At 52.7% G+C, this 20,207-nt stretch overlaps 8 protein-coding genes across 8 annotated transcripts in view; 5 read left to right on the forward strand and 3 right to left on the reverse strand.

Annotated features, from left to right (window-relative positions):
* PpBr36_08586 (uncharacterized protein) overlaps positions 1-2,213 on the reverse strand; it is a gene marked incomplete at both ends in the record, with an annotated part of 3,436 nt that extends 1,223 nt beyond the window's left edge. The window contains 2 exons of the mRNA XM_029895715.1: positions 38-1,379; positions 1,443-2,213. Coding sequence (XP_029746904.1) covers positions 38-1,379; positions 1,443-2,213 — 2,113 coding nt within the window. The remainder of the gene's footprint in view (positions 1-37; positions 1,380-1,442) is intronic.
* Positions 2,214-3,465: 1,252 nt separating this feature from the next.
* Positions 3,466-5,912, forward strand: PpBr36_08588 (uncharacterized protein; the record flags this gene model as incomplete). The annotated part of the gene is made up of 4 exons (XM_029895716.1): positions 3,466-3,701; positions 3,772-4,137; positions 4,218-4,840; positions 4,894-5,912. The coding sequence occupies 4 exons, from the start codon at positions 3,466-3,468 to the stop codon at positions 5,910-5,912; spliced, it is 2,244 nt and encodes a 747-aa protein (XP_029746899.1).
* A 476-nt stretch (positions 5,913-6,388) lies between these two features.
* PpBr36_08589 (uncharacterized protein) lies at positions 6,389-9,187 on the forward strand (the record flags this gene model as incomplete). The annotated part of the gene is made up of 2 exons (XM_029895717.1): positions 6,389-8,783; positions 8,874-9,187. The coding sequence occupies 2 exons, from the start codon at positions 6,389-6,391 to the stop codon at positions 9,185-9,187; spliced, it is 2,709 nt and encodes a 902-aa protein (XP_029746898.1).
* A 546-nt stretch (positions 9,188-9,733) lies between these two features.
* PpBr36_08590 (uncharacterized protein) lies at positions 9,734-10,285 on the reverse strand (the record flags this gene model as incomplete). The annotated part of the gene is made up of 2 exons (XM_029895718.1): positions 9,734-10,024; positions 10,256-10,285. The coding sequence occupies 2 exons, from the start codon at positions 10,283-10,285 to the stop codon at positions 9,734-9,736; spliced, it is 321 nt and encodes a 106-aa protein (XP_029747469.1).
* A 1,095-nt stretch (positions 10,286-11,380) lies between these two features.
* PpBr36_08591 (uncharacterized protein) lies at positions 11,381-12,591 on the forward strand (the record flags this gene model as incomplete). The annotated part of the gene is made up of 2 exons (XM_029895719.1): positions 11,381-11,530; positions 11,623-12,591. The coding sequence occupies 2 exons, from the start codon at positions 11,381-11,383 to the stop codon at positions 12,589-12,591; spliced, it is 1,119 nt and encodes a 372-aa protein (XP_029747470.1).
* A 932-nt stretch (positions 12,592-13,523) lies between these two features.
* On the forward strand, positions 13,524-15,581 carry PpBr36_08592 (uncharacterized protein; the record flags this gene model as incomplete). Its single annotated transcript, XM_029895720.1, has 2 exons — positions 13,524-13,830; positions 13,909-15,581. The coding sequence occupies 2 exons, from the start codon at positions 13,524-13,526 to the stop codon at positions 15,579-15,581; spliced, it is 1,980 nt and encodes a 659-aa protein (XP_029747471.1).
* A 744-nt stretch (positions 15,582-16,325) lies between these two features.
* Positions 16,326-18,226, forward strand: PpBr36_08593 (uncharacterized protein; the record flags this gene model as incomplete). The annotated part of the gene is made up of 5 exons (XM_029895721.1): positions 16,326-16,637; positions 16,725-17,390; positions 17,483-17,555; positions 17,635-17,931; positions 18,150-18,226. 5 exons carry the CDS (start codon positions 16,326-16,328, stop codon positions 18,224-18,226), a joined length of 1,425 nt encoding a protein of 474 aa, XP_029747472.1.
* A 456-nt stretch (positions 18,227-18,682) lies between these two features.
* PpBr36_08594 (uncharacterized protein) lies at positions 18,683-19,570 on the reverse strand (the record flags this gene model as incomplete). The annotated part of the gene is made up of 2 exons (XM_029895722.1): positions 18,683-19,221; positions 19,318-19,570. The coding sequence occupies 2 exons, from the start codon at positions 19,568-19,570 to the stop codon at positions 18,683-18,685; spliced, it is 792 nt and encodes a 263-aa protein (XP_029747473.1).
* Positions 19,571-20,207: the final 637 nt, after the last annotated feature.

Raw genomic sequence — 20,207 nt, forward strand, 5'->3', positions numbered from 1 at the left:
TTTTTGCTCGCGCAGAGAGGAGAAAGACTCTTCTTACCTTTTGGAATTTTTAGCTCACCGCCCTCAATCAGTTGGCCATCCCCAATGATAGACCAAACACATTTCAGGTGGTCAAGATTGATCATGTCATATCGGTTGATGATAGTGACCTTGGAACCGTGCAATCGAAGACATTGAACGGGCTCAATGATCTTAGCATAGTTGAGGAGACCCGGTGTTGGCGTATGATTAGAGAATATTAAGCCGTCCATGACAAAGTTGTAGTCGTTGGGCTCGTCCCCAAAGTCACCGCCATAGGCCATGTACTCCTCACCTTCGGGTGTCTTGGTACGGAGGCCGTGGTTTGCCCATTCCCAGACAAATCCACCCATGAGACGTGGATACTTGTAAAAGGCCTCGACATACTCGCTAGCGCCTCCTGGTCCATTGCCCATGGCATGAATAAACTCGCACATGACGAGTGGTTTGGACCAATCTCTTTCCTCGCCCCAAGAGACCATCTGGTCTTGAGGTCGGTACATGCAGCTGAAGATATCTGCCGATCTGGCCTCCCAGTCGCCCTCGTAGTGCACAAGACGCGTCTTGTCCACCGACTTTATGTATTCGTACATTGCTCGGTGGTTGCGGCCATAGAATGATTCGTTACCCAAAGACCAGATGACGACCGAGGCGTGGTTCTTGTCACGTTGAACCATCTGGCGCGCCCGGTCGACGTACGCCTCCTCCCAGTCGGGGTTATCGGATGCATATGCTGAGGCATCACCGCCGCAAGTACCGAAGCCGTGACATTCGAGATCGGCCTCGTCGAGGATCCAAAGGCCTAGCTCGTCGGCAACATCGTACATTCGTGGGTCGTTAATGTAATGGGAGGTACGTATAGCGTTGATGTTGTGTTTCTTCATCATGAGGAGATCTCTGCGCATAAATTCATAAGGCACAGCTCGGCCGAAATCAGGGTGATGTTCGTGGCGATTGACGCCTCTGAACTTGATGGGCTGTCCATTGATGCAGTATACGCCACCAATGAGCTCGGTTCTTCTGAACCCAATCTTCTGAGCAATGTAGTGGTCTTCCGCGGACAGTATGAGGTTGTATAGATACGGTTCCTCGGCTGACCACTTGCGTGGCCTATTGACGTCAAGTTCAAAGACGACGTTTGATGAGCCGGTCTGTGAAGACGTGAGTATCTCCTCGCCATCTGCGTCTAGGAGCTTTAGATGGACTTTGGCTTTGCCACTGAGCTGGACATCCACCTTGAGAGTGCCTTCTTGGTAAGTCGCATCAAGCAGAGCATGAACAAAAAAGTCTTCAATATGAGCAGGCTTAGGCCAGGCATGGAGGTATACATCACGAAAAATGCCGGCCAGCCACCAATGATCCTAGATGAGTCGACTTGTGTTAGCTATAGGGACAGCGATCGACCAGTCGATTGAAAAACTTACTTGATCTTCCAGGTAGATCCCATTGGTTCTTTGGTACACCTCGACAGCCAGTGTGTTGGTCTTCCCGAACTTGATGTATTTGGAAACATCAAATTCGCTAGGGTTCCTTGACCCTTGAGAGTAGCCCACATCTTGACCGTTCACATATACAGTGAGGCCAGTCTCACAGCCTTCGAACCTCAGCCGCATCTGATGACCCTCGAGGTCTTGATCAACTTCAAAATGCGTCACATAGCGACCACATTCATTCTCATCGAGAGGCACATGGGGTGGGTTTGGGTTCCAGGGGTAGTCCATGTTGGTGTAATGCGGACCCTTCCCATAGCCTTGCAGATTCCACATACCTGGGACTTGGACCTCGTCCCAGTCGGAAACATCAAACGACTCCTTGTAGAAGTCAATCTCACCCTCAAAGGGGTTTTTGGAGAAGCTGAATTTCCATTTTTTGCCGGACAAACGCTGGCATTTGGCCTTGGATGTGTCGTACGACAAAGCATCTTTCTCATTGCCATAGAGGAAAAAGTAGCTGCGAGGTGGAAGAGTATTGCGGTGGATGATGTCGAAGTTGTTGAAGTCAGGCTGCTTCTCAGGAAAGACGCCAGAGGCGCCAATGGCAGAAGCAGCCGGAGGACCGGAAGATGGCAGCATAGGCACAGAGGGAGATGCTTCGTTGTGCCCAGTATGCTCAATGTTAGCTTGAAGATTGAGTCGTAGCTCCAATCGGCTTCTTGGTCCAAGGACCGTCGATCTTGGCGACGGAGGTGAGTCCATTTGGTGGGCAAGGTTTGATGAATTCCAGGAACGAAGAAGAGAATGCAAAGAAGCAGCGGATTGCTCTCTTGGTCGCTGATTGCCCAAATTACCAAGGCAAACTGATTACTACTGCTAGTAAAATGGAGGGAATGTCTGAGGCGATCGGTCTGGAATCCCAAGAGCTTTGACCTTGTGGTGAATTACAGAAGATTCGAGTCTCAGGTTCATCTAGTCTGCTTGTCTTTCTGTTTTACAGCAAGTGGTAGACAGGAGCTGTTGTTCCTTGACCCACCTTTGACAACCGCTCGGCAATCATCGTGACCAAAATGCGGGGTCGGATGTTGGGGAAGTGGGTCTGATTGCCAGATGGTCTTGCAAGCCGAAGTTAAGCGGAGCAATGTCTGCTGTACTGCTACTGCTGTACTGTACCGTTAACATTGTCCCGCTTGTTTTGAAAATCCAATGTCTGTAAATGTGAGACTTGTATTTGTATAAAGCTGCTCTGATTAAAAAATCTTGACGCAGGTCACTAATTCTCTAATGGGGGCGTCCTTGTCGTTACGTGAAGCGACATGCCGTCGCTTTTCGTGCACGTGATCATGGGGCAGATCAGTCCAGGTTTCTCCAAGCGCAGCGACCAGCAGCATGTAACTTGGATGCTTGCATGCTCTCTCAAAAGTCAATCATCCAGCTCAGCCACGAAGCAATCATGAGTCAACCCTTTGATAAAACCAATTGCTTTGCAGTCTTTTCAAGTTCATTCACCTGATTTCTAGCAGTTGTCCGATATCTTGAACGGGATTCGTGTGGAAAACCTTGTTAACAACGGAAACCCAGCCAAGACCAGCCGGGCGGATGCTTCCTACCGAACCGATCCCGGAAGGATACCCTCCATATGCTCCCCGCGAGATATTAAACAATCGGTCATGGCGCCACCAGGATCAAGATTTCCCGGAATTAGCGTGGATTCTGATGCTGTCATTTGTGGAAATTTTCAGGTAATCTGCTCCCACTCGGTCGTCTCTTGTCCCCTTAGCTATGCGTCTCCTTATTAACTTTCTCAGGGGAAACAGCCAACTTCACATATTGGCGCCGGAACATTTGCAGGCTGTGCCGACTAGCAACTCTCATTGCTGGTAACATGGGCTTTTCTCCAGGACTTTATAATCTGGCAGCGCTGTCATGGATGCTCTACAACAAAGTGGTCCGTGGTTGTGCCTGACGCGAGCAGACACGCTGTTCCACCCATCGTTCCTCACCTCGAGCTGAAATGCGTCTGAACCGGGCTTTCCACTTCATTGCCACGGCGTCCACTGCCGTCCAGGCTGCTCTTACCTGGAAGAATGTCAAATTTGGCGGCGGAGGCGGCTTCACACCTGGAATCGTCTTCCACCCGACGGCAAAGGGCGTTGCGTACGCGCGAACCGACATCGGGGGTCTTTACAGGCTCAACGCCGATGATTCTTGGACGCCAGTGACGGACACGCTCGCAACCAATGCTGGATGGTGTGTTGGTCCATAGCGATTGTCCAACCATTGAAGGGTCGAATCTGTGCTAATTCACAAACATGTCCAGGAACCGCTGGGGTGTTGACGCAGTAGCAGTGGATGCCAAAGACCCGAAAAAGGTATATGCGGCCGTGGGGCTCTATACCAACAGCTGGGATCCGAGCAATGGCGCCATCATCCGCAGCTCCGATCAGGGTGCGACATGGTCGGTCAGCACCTTACCCTTTAAGGTCGGTGGCAATATGCCCGGCCGCGGAATGGGCGAAAGACTAGCTGTCGATCCGAACAACTCTAAAATCCTGTTCTTCGGAGCTCGGAGTGGCAACGGTCTTTGGAAGAGCGCCGACGGCGGAGTGACGTTTACCAAAGTCACGTCATTTACTGCAGTTGGTACCTATGTGGCCGACCCCAACGACGCAAACGGATACAACAGGTGAGGAACAGTCGCTGTCATGACACGGTCTTTCAGCCATAAAAGCTTGCTAATTTCGTGGCCATGATAAACTCGGGCAGTGACATCCAAGGTCTGGCTTGGGTGACCTTTGATAGCACGTCTCCCAAACTGTCGAGTGGCGCAACATCGAGGATTTTTGTTGGCACAGCCGACAAGACCACTTCTGTCTATGTGTCTAACGACGGCGGGGACACCTGGAGCGCCGTGGCTGGCCAGCCGACAGGATTCTTGCCGCACAAGTGTAAGCTGCAGCCCACCGAGAAGGCACTGTACATCTCGTACAGTGACGGAAGCGGCCCCTTTGACGGAACCGCTGGAGGAGTTTACCGCTACGACCTCAACACCTCAAACTGGAAGAACATTACACCTGTCTCGGGTGCAGACTTGACTTATGGTTTTGGTGGAATTGGCGTGGATATGAAAAACCCAGGAACCATCGTGGTGGCTTCACTCAACTCGTGGTGGCCTGATGCTCAGATCTTCCGTTCCAGAGACTCCGGAGCTACATGGTCGAGACTGTGGGAGTGGAAAAACTATCCCGAAATGAACCAGTACTACTCTATAAGTGCAGAAAAGGCGCCCTGGATAGAGTCTGGCCATCTTTCGAGGGACTCGAAGCGCCTTGGCTGGATGATCGAGGCCCTTGAAATCGACCCTGTTGATCCTGACCATTGGCTTTACGGTACGTAAAACGGCTGTATGAGCAAGACTATACTGAGGCTGCTGTACTGACAGTAATGGCAGGAACTGGTCTCACGATATTTGGTGGGCATGACTTGACCAAGTGGGACACGGTTCACAACATCTCGATTCACTCTTTGGCAGACGGTGTCGAAGAAACGGCAGTCTTGGAGATGGCTTCAGCGCCTGGTGGGTCCGAGCTACTGACGGCAATTGGAGACATTACTGGATTCACATACAAAACCGCGGCGGACCTGAAGACGTCTCCGAAGAAGCAGTGGCTGGACCCGAGCTGGGTGACAACTTCAGGAGTTGACTACGCCGGAAACAAGCCTTCTGTCGTCGCCCGCGTTGGGCAGACGGAAGGGTCGCCCATGCTCGCAGTGTCATCGGATGGCGGTGACAACTGGGTCGCTCATCCAGGCGCTGACAATACAACTCAGGGCGGAGTGATTGCCTTCTCTGCTGACGCCGAGACCATCCTGTGGGCATCTGCGAATCGCGGCCTTCTTCGTTCTCAGAACCAGGGGTCGTTCTCTGCCGTCACGGGGCTGGGAAGCTTGGCAGGAACAATGGCTGTCGCGGCAGACAGGCGCAAGGCGGGTGTATTCTACACCGGGTCTTCTGGATCTGGGGCCCTCTATGTGTCCTCGGACGCTGGGGCTACATTTGCACGTGCTGCAGGTTCGCTTGGATCGGCCTCGGGAATACGCTACGTTGCCGCACACCCTCGTGTTGAGGGCACGGTCTTTGTATCCACCAACGCGGGCGTCTACAAGAGTTCTGACTTTGGTGCAACCTTCCAAACCGTGCCGGGCTTGACAGATACGCAACACATTGGCCTTGGAATGGGGACTGGCAACTCTTGGACGCTGTATGCCTTTGGTAATGGGCCGGCAGGTCAGAGGCTGTATGCTAGCGCGAAAGCCGGCACTGGGCCTTGGACTGATATCCAAGGCGATCGCCAAGGTTTCGGTAATATGGCAAACTGTCGCATTGCGGGTAGTGGCAACGTTCCTGGCGCCGTGTATGTTGGCACCAACGGCCGCGGTGTCTTTATGGCCACAAGCTGAGCTTCATTTCACTGATTACCAGAACAAAAAAAAAAAAAAAAAAAAGTGGGGGAGTTCACTCGCGAAGCAGGTTCTTGGTAAATCATGAAACTGAACAGCAGGTCGATTGCCTTCGTTTTTTGTGATCTGGGCGATAGGTAGCTTTTAATGTGAACCCGTCTATCGAAACCTGACCGAGACACACACACAGCCTGCCACCGGTTCATGCACTGTACATGACATAGCAACTCACACGGTACACCTCGTATTCCCCTCACGGTTTCCTTGCTTCTCAATAAACTTGACAGCTCATCTGCTTCTTTCCTTACATTACTTATTGACATCTGAAATTTCTGACGAGCTTCAAGAGGCCCCCAGGTACGCTACCCGCCGCGTGGTTGATTGCGTCACAGCCCTCCAGCCCATACACTGTACTGGACCGAACCACCATCAGCAAACCATCAGCGCAGTGTACCCGTAGCAGACGACAGACAAACATGGCGCAGTGGAAATCATCCATCGTCACTTGCGATCCGCCTCTGGGATCAGCCACAATACTGAAGGAGAAAGACGCGACCTTCACCGTGGGTGTGCCGGCTCTGGAATTGGAGCACGGTGGCGTCATCAATGGCGTCTGCATCTGGCACAACTACGGGGAGACGTGGAGCGAGCTACCTCTACGGGAACACAAGACGCGCCTCGTGAGCTCGGATCAGCAGGACCGCCGGCTTTTCCGGGGCTCGATGCCTCGTTTGCCGGAGAAGTCGAATTTCAGGTTCACGCTGCGGCTCGAGACGGACACCAACCGGACCTTGTGGATCAAAGACCTCCAGGGTATCGAGGATGGGGAGGTGTTCTTCCAGTCTGCCGGGTTTCCAAGCCGAGATGTCGGTCACTACCTTGAAGGAATCACCGAGTCGGGCTTCACGGCGTCTATCGTCGGGCAGAAGGACAAAATCGCCGACTGCATGGTCTGGAATCTCGCGGCGCCCATCCCACCAGCCCAGGGGCCAGAGTCTGGACGGACTAGCAGAAGGCTGGGTAAGCCGGACTGCGCGCTGTGGTTTGCGACTGTACGGCATAATCTGAATTGGTTTGGTCCCAGACAAGGGGCGGATTTCATGCAGCTGGACAAAGAAGCAGTGCTCGTGTCTTTCCTGAGAAGGGACGGCTTCCACGTCGTCCTGCTTCCGGTCTGCGGCCTTGATAATTGCATCACGACACTGGTCACGGATCACGAGGGTGCCCTGGTTGCCACGTCCAGGAACGAAGAAGAAGAACATGATGGCCAGGCTCGCATGCTCGTGTCTGTCGCGGTAGACTTTGAGCAGGCGTTGAGTAGCGTCATGGCAGAGGCGAAGCGGATGGCTTCTTCCAAGCTCCACAACGGGAACGGGCACCAGAATGGTCATTCGCAAAATGGAGGCCCTAAACACTCTTTGACCAAGGTCGCGGCGCCACTCGATGACTGGAACGATGGTTTTGCATATTGCACATGGAACAGCCTTGGCCAGGATCTCAGTCAAGACAAGATTCTGGGCGCCCTGACTAGACTCTCCGAGAGTGGAGTCAACATAACCAACTTGATCATCGATGACAATTGGCAGTCCCTCGACGGCGACAGGTCAGATGCGTCTCGCCGCCGCTGGGAACGGTTCGAGGCGAACCAGGAAGGGTTTCCACATGGCCTCAAGGGGCTCATATCAGAGATTCGAAAACAAAACCCGCATATTCGCAACATTGCCATGTGGCATGGCATCTTTGGCTACTGGGGCGGAATGTCACCCAGCGGTGAGATAGCCGGCAAATACAAAATGCGGAAAATACAGCTGCGAGACGAGGCAGAAGTTCAGCCAAAAGATTTCGACTTTTACACGGTTGACGGCAAAGATGTCTACAGAATGTACGACGACTTTTACAGCTTCCTTGCCGACTGCGGCGTCAGCGCCGCCAAGGTCGACACCCAGGGCTTTCTCGACTATCCGGCACATGCCCAAGACCGGAAGAACCTCATCAGGCCCTACCAGGACGCCTGGACCGCAGCGGCCGACAAGCACTTTGGCGGCCGTGCCATTGCCTGCATGGCCCAAACTCCCCAGTCAATCTTGCACTCGCTCGTGCAGCAGGGACCCAAAGAGGGCCCCAAGCTCATGGCGCGCAACTCGGACGACTTTTTCCCCGACGAGGTCGAGTCGCACACGTGGCACGTCTTTTGCAACGCCCACAACGCGCTCCTTATGCGCCACCTCGGCGTCCTCTTGGACTGGGACATGTTCCAGACCACGACGCCAAAGTACGCCGCGCTGCACGCCGCGGCCAGGTCCATGTCCGGCGGTCCGATATACATCACGGACGCGCCGGGCGACCACGACCTGCAACTAATCAAGCAGATGACGGCCCAGACGGCGGATGGGAGGACCATCGCGCTCCGGTCCGATGAGGCCGGCAGGACCTTGTGGCCATATGGAGGACACGGCGCGCAGAGGCTGCTCCGGGTGCGGAGTGGCCACCAAGACGTGGGCATGCTAGGTGTCTTCAACGTGTGCAATCGAGGTAGCCTGCTGGGCGAGCAGGTCAGGCTCGCCGACTTTTTTGATGGGCAAAAGGCCAGCGAGGGCAATTTTGTCATCTCCCGCTTCAGCACGGGTGAGATGATAGCACCAGCCGACCAAGAGACGGTGATTGAGATCGGGCTGGAAGAGGGTGGCTTTGAGCTATTCACGGCCTACCCTATCACGAAGCTTGGCGGACTCGCCGTCGCGACACTGGGACTCGTGGGAAAGATGGCTTCAGCCGCCGCGTTGTCGCGTGTGAGCTACTCTGAGTATCTTGGAGACCATGGACCGGCCGGCGTTGAAATGTCTGTCTCCTTGAAGGCTCTAGGGACCCTAGGTACGTTTTTGTTTGATCCCCTTGTAGCAGCTGCTCCGTCTTCCAAACTCTTTGCGGTTTTTGAGTGCTGACAGCGCCATCCCGACTTAGGTATATTTGCGCGGTCTTCCAATCTGGAAGACACGCGAACGGTCGCCGTAAAGAGCATTGTTGCCATGGACAAGCCCGTCTCCAACCCGCACACGTTTTCTTCCACGGGCAGCCAAGGCGAGATCAGGCTGGACTTGGAGTCTCTGTCGATTGAGCTCGGGCTCGACTCTTGCTATCGGGACGAATCCACTGTCGATCTGGCCATTGTGCTCCAGTTCGAGGAAGACATTACAAGATCGGACGGCAGCGTGGTGGAAACCTCCAGCCCAGAGGCAGCAGTTGCGTGGCGCTGGTGGCGTTGTACCATTCTGTAGGGGCCGGTAGGGGTAGTATACGCAATTTGCTTTTGGCTTTTTTTTTCTCTTTCTTTTTGTTGTTTGTTAAAAAAACGGGACGGATATACTTTTCTAATCCGGGTAATGGTTAATAAAGCTGTACTATATCGACATTCGGAGGGTTAAAAAGGTGTTTCTGCCGCAGATTCAGTGTATGGGCTCAATGGGATAGTTTTAAAGAAAAATGCTATTTCCGTTGGCAATGGAAAGTGCAGCTTCTCAGTTCTTCAGGATCCATGGGTCGATGATATTCCTTGCCCACAATCTCAAGCGGTATGCATGGCACTGGTTGCATCTCCCATTCACAAGACGAAATGCCCAACGCTTATCTATGTTTATTCTCTAGAGGCGCTTTCGAACCGGCAAGGATAAGTCTTTTTTTTCCTTCAAAGTTGTGCTTCTCATCATCAAGATATAGGTCAACGTCCAGTTGTTGGTCGAGGCCATTTGCTGTCAATGTTCGGCCATATGGTGAAACACTCCAGATTTGACAGCCATTTTTCTTTTTTTTTTTCCATGATGCCCTCAAGAAGGACGTTGGACCTCTTCCCAGATAGGAAATCCATTCTCGGTCGTGTATTCATTGACCCGTTCCAGCAAGCGCTTGAGCGTTTTGATCTGGGGCCCCATGCGGTCGTAGGCCTCGTCCATGGCGAGCTCGGTCTCCAGACTGCCTTCTGACTCGACCACCTTCTCGTTGGGGGACTGGTTGGTTATGTGCCATCTGAAATCTGCCAGAGCCATCTCCATGTTGGCGAAGCCGTCGTGGAAGCGCAGCGCTGCCTGGCCGAGCGCCACTAGAAATTCTTCAAATGGCTTAGAGGACATGTTTTGTGTCAGGAAAAATAAATTTGGTGGTTTGATGAGAGGCTTTGTTTTTCAGATTTGCAGTTTGTCTTGTGGGATGAAGCTTTGGAAAAGAGAGAGGGTGAGAATATAGGAGCAAACCGACCGGCTGAGAATTTATATGCTTGTGTCCAAGGAGAGGGATTTGTTTTTTTTTTCTTTCTCTTTGTTTTTCTGATGGCAGTCAGCATCTTCACATACATTTATGACACGGAAAAAGAGTAGAGCCATGTTTTGTTTGTCGCTCACTACAAAGCCAGAGACTGCCAAGATTAGCCATTCGACAAAAGTGATAGCAGTGCTAGTCATTTGCACGATATCTGGTGTTGTTCCCTCATGTCCCCAGAGACTTGTGGATAAGGAGTAACTAAGATTTTGTTTGACTTTTACATTTTCCAATTGAAGATTAATACCTGAGATCTTAATTCCTATGTTTTGGCGAGCATTCCAGCTTTGAAAGACGACAGTGAGTTGGTGTTGACTTTGGTTCCGTCGTCTAGAAAGCCTGCCTTGGTCTCTGCATGTATATTCCCGTGAGGCTTATTGACCTTGTGCATGCGCATTGCACCGTGCCCTCCACGTCCTGGGGAAGTTCCTTCTCCTTGATATCCCTCACTACATCCTGAGGAGCACTCAGCCTCAGCCTCAGGATAGTGTGTAGCTTGGACTGATATATATCGGCCCTGGCCTTGAAGCTGTCAACACTTGCCGTGAAGTTGTGCCGCCGCACGCACGTCAATCAAGCTCTGGAGCTCATCGAAGATATTGTCCCTAATCTTTGCCACCTCATCAAGGCTGATTTGATACGCGTTGATTCGGTATTTGGATGCTGTCTTTATTGTTGTCTTTGTTGAAAGTCGAGCGCTTCGCAATAAATATCTTTGAGCTGCGCAGCTCGGAAAAAAAAAGCCTCGTTTTAATCCTGCATAGGTTAAGTGAGCTAAGCGAGAGCTCACAAAAGGGCCCCAGGGTCGTTCTTGAGCGTGCTGTCCTGTTGATCCATTGCTGATGACCCATTTCCTGTAACTAGTGGCTGGTGTTTGACGGATAGCTTTCAGATGCTGTGCTGGCGTTGGATCAAGATCTGGGAAAGAAAGATAAGATTCTGAGACCAGATTGCACTGACAAAGAAAAATGCTGTTTGAAGCCAGTCTATTCGACCAGGCCGTTTGATCTGCTTGGGCGGGGTATATTTTCCATGCTTCTCCCCAGTGTCCTTGCACATCAATCACCCACCCACCCTTGTGTCACACCATACCACACAGAGTATCAGCATTGTAGAAAAAAGTTAAATAACGCCCATCAGCTTGGTGATAAAGGTACACGATGGAGTCCGTCGTCGAGCAGCCTGATCAAACAAGCCAAGACACCGCCATGCCAGCAGACCATGACGCCGTTACACCTGCTGCCAAGCTGAAAGAGTACCTGCTGGAGAATCTGCCAGAGACCAGGGATGCTTTCGCGCTGAGAGAGAAAGTAGGTTCCTCGCCCACTTACATACTTTTCCACAAGTCTCCTCCGCCCATATCCGTCCCCAGTTTTACTAAGCAAGGCTATACGAAAACAAGGGTTGGAAGAGCAACAAGGGAGACGAACACTTCAACAGGCAACGAAAAAGGGCCGACAACGCCAGCGAGAAGAGTCATCTGGCATTATACAAGCTCATGATAGGCCTTGGATTCCAGATAAACAAAGCTACATCGGCTTTCAATGTACAGAGAGGCCGAGACCATCGCTCCCCCAGGACCCCTGCGGTGCTGGATCTCTGTACAGCACCCGGCGGCTTCGCATGTGTGGCCCTTAAACTGAACCCGAAGGCCATTGTGTACGGCATCACTTTGCCCGAGGACGAGGGAGGCCATAAGATGCGCGTGCTCGATGAAGGCCCAAAGCTTGCATCCCGCGTCAACATCGAGTTCCTCGACATCACCATGCTCGCCTCAGAAATGGGCTGTAGTCCCGACGAAATCCCGGCAGACCACCCGGACGCGGCCGAGTTCTCCTCGGATCGCCCCTTTGCCGACCTCAAGTTCGACCTCGTATTCTGCGACGGCCAGGTCCTGCCGAACCAGGAGCGCAGCGCCTACCGAGAGGGCGGTGAGGCCGCGCGCTTGACGGCGTCGCAGCTCGTCACGGCTCTGCAGAGGATACGGACCGGCGGCACAATCGTCGCCCTCATGCATCAGGTAGACGCCCTGCGCAGCTTCTGCACGCTGAGCTACTTTGCGTCCTTTTCTGAGCTGAAACTCTTCAAGTCCGCCAAGACACACGCCACGCGGTCCTCCTTTTACCTCGTTGCCACCAAAGTCCGCCCTTGCTCTGAGGGCGCCCGGCTGGCCATCGAGGAGTGGAAGGGTGCTTGGAAGTCGGCCACTCTCGATGCTGTCCAGGGCCATCATAAGACGATCTATAGTGGGCTGTCCTTGGAGCAGTTTGACAAGATGCTGAAAGATTTCGGTCCCCAATACCTCGAGATGGCCCGTCCAATCCTGGCCATTCAGGCCGAAGCCCTGCGGAACGCACCGTGGATGAACTAGCCGATAACAAACATCCACACCCTTTTTTTTTTTTTTTTTTTTTTTTTTTTTTAGGAAGAAAGCATGCCAAGACATGCCGATACGCCGGTCAGGACTACAGAACCCCGGATGCGAGTGCCAGGCTTGATGACGGAAGTAGTGGGACGAAGTGGACAGCGGATGACATTGGCCCAGAAGGAATCAAGACGGGAAGGATTTAAGACAATACAGGAGCGGGCAAAAAAAGAAAAATACCATCCGACTGTCTGCCTTATCCCATGGTCGTGGTCGCAATTGAAGACAAGTATAAAAAATAACGGTGCCTGATCACCGCTTCAGGGTAACTTGGAGCCGAGAATCAAGTGATTCGACATTATGTAAACGTATACTCTTACGTCTTTTGACAGTGGCTGTAGCCATTCCCCAGAAACGAAAAACATCCCCAAACGCACCTTTTTCCACTTTGTGATGCCATGTGGTTCCAAAGAGCAGGGGTTTCCAACCCCGTTCTGTCCATGTTAGTGGGTTGCATCCTAAAAGGATCGTTCCGTTTTTTCGTCACCCCCGTGGGGCATTATGGTGATGGTGTAAGCCCGCCAATGCTGACTGCAGACGGCGTAATTCTTGGCGGATGAAGCCCGGTTTTGCGTGCGTATACTGTTGAATATCGACGGTGATAGGCCCTATTGACGCTTCGAGACGGGTATACCCCGGATAGTATGTCATCAATATGAGAAATTTCGTATATGCTTTTTTACACTTGCCAATTCAATGCCCAGTTGGCATGCGTCTGGGGGTGTAAGTGGATTTATCTGCTCATCATGTTACAGGAGTGAACACTATGTATATAAGTGAGAATCAGTCCTCGCTCGATTTTATCATCTCCAGAGTAGAAGGCAGGCATAACCACCTTGTTAAAGACGGGGTGTTCAGTCAGTAACTCACCATTCACCATGAAGACCTCCATCGCTTGTTACCTAGCCCTCTTGGGCCTTGCTCATGCCTATCCAGGGCTAGGGCATGCGGCCCCAAAGGTGCAAAGACGAGAGGATGCACCCTATGGCACTTTCCCTGTGGAAGACGACCCCTTCCATTTTATCCCCTGCACCAACGAGACAGTCCCGCCAAGACTATCAGATCGGAATGCTACTCGGACCTGGAAAAAGCTCTTCAATGCAGACCCCAATCGCTGGACCTGGGGCAGCCCTAGGAGCGGCGTCAATGAAACTTCAGATGACCCATTCAGGGGCAGAGGAATCTGTAGGTTCTGGCTTTTCTTCTGTTCCATTTCTCATTCATCATCTGTCACACAATGCTTACCATTCTGACCTCTGGTAGACCTCTGTGGCTACCTCGACGTCCCATTCGACTATAACAACAAGTCCGAGAGTCGCATCTTCCGCTTGGCTGTGAGCAAATACCAGGCATCGGGGTTGGCCCCTGCCGGATCCAACTCATCGACGGCCGGCAAAAAGAGCGAGAGGACCCTTGTGATCAACCCAGGCGGTCCCGGTGGAAGCGGAGTGCAGTATGTCGCTTTGGCGGCGGAGCAGCTCTCGGAACGAATGAGCCGAGGTGTTATCGACGTTTTGAGCTGGGATCCTCGCGGAGTCAACGCAACCCAGCCGGCTGCCGATTGTTATTCCCACCCAGCCTATGCTGATCGTTGGCAGTGGGCATCATCGCTGTGGCCAGAGATTGAGCCTGGCAAGGCATCCGAGACGCAGTTTGCATATGCGGACGCCATGGCCAAGGCGACCATGCAAGCATGCGCCGCTAGGCTCGGAGACCTCGGTCGTTTTGTGGGAACGGCTCTCGTGGCGCGAGACATGGATGAAATCAGAAAGGCCCTCGATGAGCCTGAGCTGACGGCCTACCTAATATCCTACGGCACCGAGCTGGGGCAGACATACTCGAACATGTTCCCGGACAAGGTCGGTCGTGTGATCTTGGACGGTCCCACCTTCACCCTGGAGTGGCGCCTGACGACAAGCTTTGTCGTCCCCGCCTTGGACGACGTGATGGACGCGTGGAAGGAGGGATTTCTGGGTGAATGTGTAAAAGCTGGACCGTTAAACTGCCACCTTGCCAGGCCGTCGCTGAGTGATGGAGGAAACGGATCAGTTACCGTGTCAGGATTGGAACGTCGTGTGCGCCGACTGGTGGCATCACTGGCCGAAAATCCCCTACCAGCCTTCTCGAGCTCGACTGGGGCAAGCCTAGTCACCTTCACCAACATGGCATATTTGTTGCTCAACGGCATGTATCAACCGAATGCGTGGCCCCTGCTAGCCGCAATTCTTTGGGGGCTCGAGCAGGGAGAGACCAACATGCTCGAGGATCTTGTGTACTTCCGCTACATTCCGGAATCTCCCCCCAGAAATCCCGCCACCCCTGACACCTCGGAGCTCACACAGCTGGTGATGTGCGGCGACTCATACGACAACGATGAGCAACCGATTGAGTGGTGGCAGCAACTACGGGCAAACATGACCGAGACGGCGTGGTTCACCGGCGATCTGAGAAGCCAGCAGATTCTATACTGCCGACACTACAGGGACAATTTTGGGCCACCTGTGGAGCTTTACAGGGGCAACCTGACCGCGGAGTTGAAGAACCCGATGCTCTTGATCGCGCAGACTCACGACCCAGCCACGCCCTTGTCCAACGGGCGCAAAATGCTCGAGGCGATGGGTAGAGACAACCTGAGGCTTGTCGTGCACCACGGCTACGGGCATGGGACGCACGCAGATGCGAGCAGCTGCACAGAGGCTCTGATGAAGGCCTACATCTCGGAAGGAAAGATCCCCGACGAGACCGAGACGAACTGTTATGCCGACAGAAAGCCCTTTGATCTCCCGACCCCAGTGGGAGCGACTGACGGCGGCAACAGCACGGTGGTTTCGTTGCGCTCGTTGTCGGAGTCTAGAGATCAGAACACCAGTGAGAGGCCTGATTATGCTGATGGGATCAGCATGTTCGGGGACTTGAGACGAAATATTTGGTTGTGAGGGAATATATGATGTCAGGTGTGAGAACGGACGAATGTCCAGGTGGTTGATAATGCACACCTACGTAGTAAATCAAGTACAGTAGAATTGGATGAACGTTGGGTCCATCAGATTTTGCTATCCCACTCAACTTGCTTAGGCTTGACCCTAATTTAGTTAGCTCAGATATCCTGTGTGGCACCCTGCAAGGACCTAGATGGCTGATTGCCTGCATCCCCAAAGAAGGCAAGCACCTTTCGGTGTTGGTTGCTGCCAACAAATTTGTACTGCCGTAAAGCATCTTTTCCAAGTCCAGATATGAGATGATTGGGAACAAATTGATGCGTCGTGCCTGCCGGATTGGCATGTAACGATTCAAGTACCAGACCCATGACGTGTAGCAATTCTTGGCATCCCCGCAACCAAATGGCATTTTAATGATTACCTTCCTGCCAAGAACGCCCAGCACCAACAAGCGGGAATGCATTATGACAAGGCGTTTGACGCTTTGATCCGATTGACCGCCGTTGCTTCAATGGAACGCTGAAACAATTTAGCTTTTGGCCGCCTTGTAAACAGGCATTCCATCACCGCGCCTGCATCTAGATACCTCTTGGGGCCTATCCTCCCTTTTTCTCCTCTCCCGAGACCAGAACCCTGTGTCAGGCTTCAAACCGAAGCCATTCCTATAAACCAAAACGCCCAAGTACTTACCCATTAATTCAAATCTGCAATCTCGCCTACGACAGCAGAGTATCGTCCAAAATGACAACCAGGATAGTTGCAGTGGCCACACTGGGTCTGCTCTGTCACGCTAATGTGGCCAGCGCCCAGAGCAACTCTGGCGCCTGTGCCAAAGTTCTAGAACCGGCAAATGGAAAGCCCGTTTTCGGAGGTGGATGGGTCGGACAACTCGCCGCTAACAATCTTACCTCTCCCCGCGGCATCGTGCTGGACAACAACGGCAACCTCTTGGTTGTGGAAAGAAGGAGCGGCATTCGGAGGATAACCTGGAAAGATGACGGCGGCGTTTGCGTCAATGTGGACAAGTCCGAATCCTTGGTGCAGATGAGCGAGGTTGGTGATCCATTTACATGCGTCTGAAACGTCGATAGCATGGAGTTGCTCTGACTTTGTCGTACTAATCCCGCAATCTCTTTGCAGCTGAACCACGGCATCGAGCTTTCCGATGACGGAAAGACGCTGTATGCTTCAACTGCCGATGTCGTGTATTCCTGGAATTACGATGCCGCCGCAGGAACCGTCAGTGACAGGAAGACGCTGGTTCAGAACATGACCAACTCAGGCCACACAAGTCGCACCCTGATGCTCTCGCGTAAACAAAAGGGTATGCTTCTTGTTTCTCGCGGCTCGGCCGAGAATATGGACATGAAGACTCGGAACGTAGCATCGGGAATATCACAGATCCGCGCATTTGACCTCAACAACATGCCTAACGGTCGACCTTTTAACCATGCGTCCGAGGGCACGCTGATCGGCTGGGGTTTGCGAAATTCTGTGGGCATTGCAGAGCACCCGGTTACCGGCGGCATCTACAGTGTCGAGAATTCGGCAGACGATGTCGAGAGGATGGGTCGAGACATTCACCGCGACAACCCGGGAGAGGAAATGAACTCACACGGTGCACTGAACGACAGCTCTTTGCACGGCCGCAATTATGGCTACCCCGATTGCTTCGCTTTGTGGGACACCAACATCCCTGACCGCGGCAATATGACAACCGGTAGCCAGTTCGCTCTCGGTAACATCGACGGGGTCAACGATGAGAAGTGCGCCAAGGATTATCAAGCACCCAGGCTAACCTTTGAGGTCTGTTACCCTTGATCCCCCCGGGCGTGAGGTTCTGGCGTAACTCTACAGGTTCATATTGTTGACATGAGGATTATCTGGACACTCTGCAGGCCCACACTGCGCCCCTTGACATGAAGTTCTCAAAAGATGGCAGCGAGGCCTATGTTAGCTTTCATGGAAGCTGTAAGAAGATTGCATATGGAAACAACTCGCATATCTGCAAGCTGCTGAACATGGCGAGACTGACTGTTAAATGTGATAGGGAATCGTGAGGATCCCATCGGATACCGCCTCTCGCGCATTCAGTTCGAAAACGGCGAACCCAAGGAGCGCCCTGATAGCCGTACTGCAACGTCAGACATCATGTCCAATCCCGATCTTTCCGCCTGTCCACGAGGCTGCTTTAGGCCCGTCGGACTGGCCGTCGATTCTCAAGGTCGAATCTTTATGAGTTCAGACAGCAGTGGAGAAATCTTTGTTTTGCGACAGGCCGAAAAGTCCACCGGCAGCACCGGAAACGGTGGAAACAGCGCTGGTGGTGGTACCGGCAGCGCCGCCCGTAAGTAATCAGCAACTCTCCTGTGGCACTTGTTTTGCTGTTCATGAACAATAATACTGCCTTCAGACGACAAAGAAAAAATTAGTCTTTCGTGATTGCAGTCTGGTTCATGAACACGCAACATGAGAGCCATCCTAGACCCCATTACTTGAAAGGCCTAAATTATCTCTATCCACAAACATTTTAACTAACGTCGGGGTAATTGGATGGAAATATAGCCTATCTTGGTAGCTCCAGTCTACTTGGAAGTCTCCTGCTTATGCTGTTCTATTGCTACATCGGACTAGTACGCTAGTCTAGAGAAAGACTAGACTAGTGGACAAGGCACCGCGGAGATGTCATCTTTTCTCAGAGGGACCTACAGAACCAGACAGACAGTGAACAGTTGGCCAATAGAGCTAGTTGCTAATTGGCCTTGTAAATAGACCTTGTGTCATCCATGATATATTAACCCACCAATCTCGTGCGACTTGTCAGTGTTGTCATGACCTCATTGGCCAGCCTGTCATGGCTGATTCTGCACTTATATCGAATTACCGAATACGACTATGGGTGAGAGTCAGCAAGCTCCAAATCTGATCATGGTGCGACACCAGAGCCCCAGGCTTGATTGGCTGACTGGATGCATGCATACGGTAGGAATCTTTATGCACAGAAGGGTGAATTGTGATGTTGCGGCTCAACCGCCATTAATTAGCATTAAAAGTATTAACCAGTACAACAAGATATTTGAGGAAAAAAGCCCTAAATCTCATATTATTTCCGCCGTCTCGCCCCAAGCAGCTCTAACCAACCAGAAAATCGCATTGAGAGGCGTAGTCAAGAGACCCAAGACGCCGCCCAGAACACCCTTGAAGATCTCGGGCCCCCACTTCGGGTCGAAAACCGGATCGTTCCCGTACCGGGTCGAGCCGAGCGACAGCAGGGCGCCGACCGACGGCGGCCACAGGAGCAGGACGCTGGGCACGGCCAGCAGGAGGGCCCTGAGGGCCTGGGCGACGACAAAGGCGACGAAGCCCCTGGATCCGTTGCCCGTGCAGTGGGCGGCGGACCGGTCGTCGTCGAGGAGGAACAGCCAGCGCAGAATGCGGGACTTGGGCCGAGGCAGAGCCTGGAGCCTGAGGGGCTCGACCTTGTTGCCACGGAGGTCCGCCTTCAGGATGGCGCTCTCGATGAACCACGTCACCAGACACTGGATGATGATGGTCACGGCCGTGTCGCCGGCGAGGGTGTTGGGGAACTGCCAGACCCTGATTGGGTGGGTATCGGGATCTTGGTTGGCGTACATGGCTGAAAAAGGGGTGGAGGAGGGGGATTAGTTTATCCGTCAGCAAAGTCTGGGAGCGGGCCCGTCGCTTGTAATTATGGTTGGGCTTTTCTTTTTACCGTATGCGATTCCAAAATTGATGCCGCCTGATATCAGCATTGCGCCGATGCCGTGCATGCCCAGGATGTAGAAGATCTGGTGGGCAGTCGGCCTCTGCGCTGGCCGGACGTGGTCGTACGTCTTTTGGCCCGATCCTACTGCGTCTTCTGGCAGCGCTGGCTGGCCTTCGACGTCTTGCGGGACGACGACGGTTGCCTCGGTGTCGTGAGACGGCCGAGCTGCTTCGGCAGCCACTGATCGGAGCCGGTCCATGCCGGGTGGATTTTTGCTTGCCTGATTGGGAACCTAGGTATGCCAAGCGCTGCGCGTTGAATAATACAGAGATAACGGAGACTGTGTCACAATAGTCTGCTGTGGAAACAGACTATAAAAGTTGAAAAAATAGAGTAGCACTGATTCAAGATGACGGAATTGCGATTTTCTAGAAGCAAACAAACAAATAAACAGACAAAAAATAGTTTGGCTTGATTCTGTTTCTCACAGGAAAGAAGAAGAAAAAAAGTCAAGCCCAGCACCTGTTCGCCCAAGAAACGAATGACTTGAACCCTGGACGGAAGCACCGGGAACCAACAGGGTTCAATCATCTCGGCCCAAAACTGTCAAGTGCCACTCTGGACCAGACCTTTCCTCGGCGCGGTCGGCAACTGTACAGTACCTTGCTTGGCGCTATCGTTTTAGAGCCTGCAATGGTGCGATGGAACTCCATTTACCTTGCGCCCTTGGGCGATACAAGAATTTCAGATGAGACGGGGGACCCTTTTCCAATCTCAAAATTTCGGGGACGCGAAATTCGCAAGCGGGGGGTTGGAGTTGCGCTACAGAAAACCCCTGCCTGGAGGTCCGACCAGTTGGCCAGGCAGCACAAAAAGCACAAGTCTTTTTTTTTTTT

Source organism: Pyricularia pennisetigena, chromosome 5, assembly GCF_004337985.1.
Source record: "Pyricularia pennisetigena strain Br36 chromosome 5, whole genome shotgun sequence".
Lineage (NCBI taxonomy): Eukaryota > Fungi > Ascomycota > Sordariomycetes > Magnaporthales > Pyriculariaceae > Pyricularia > Pyricularia pennisetigena.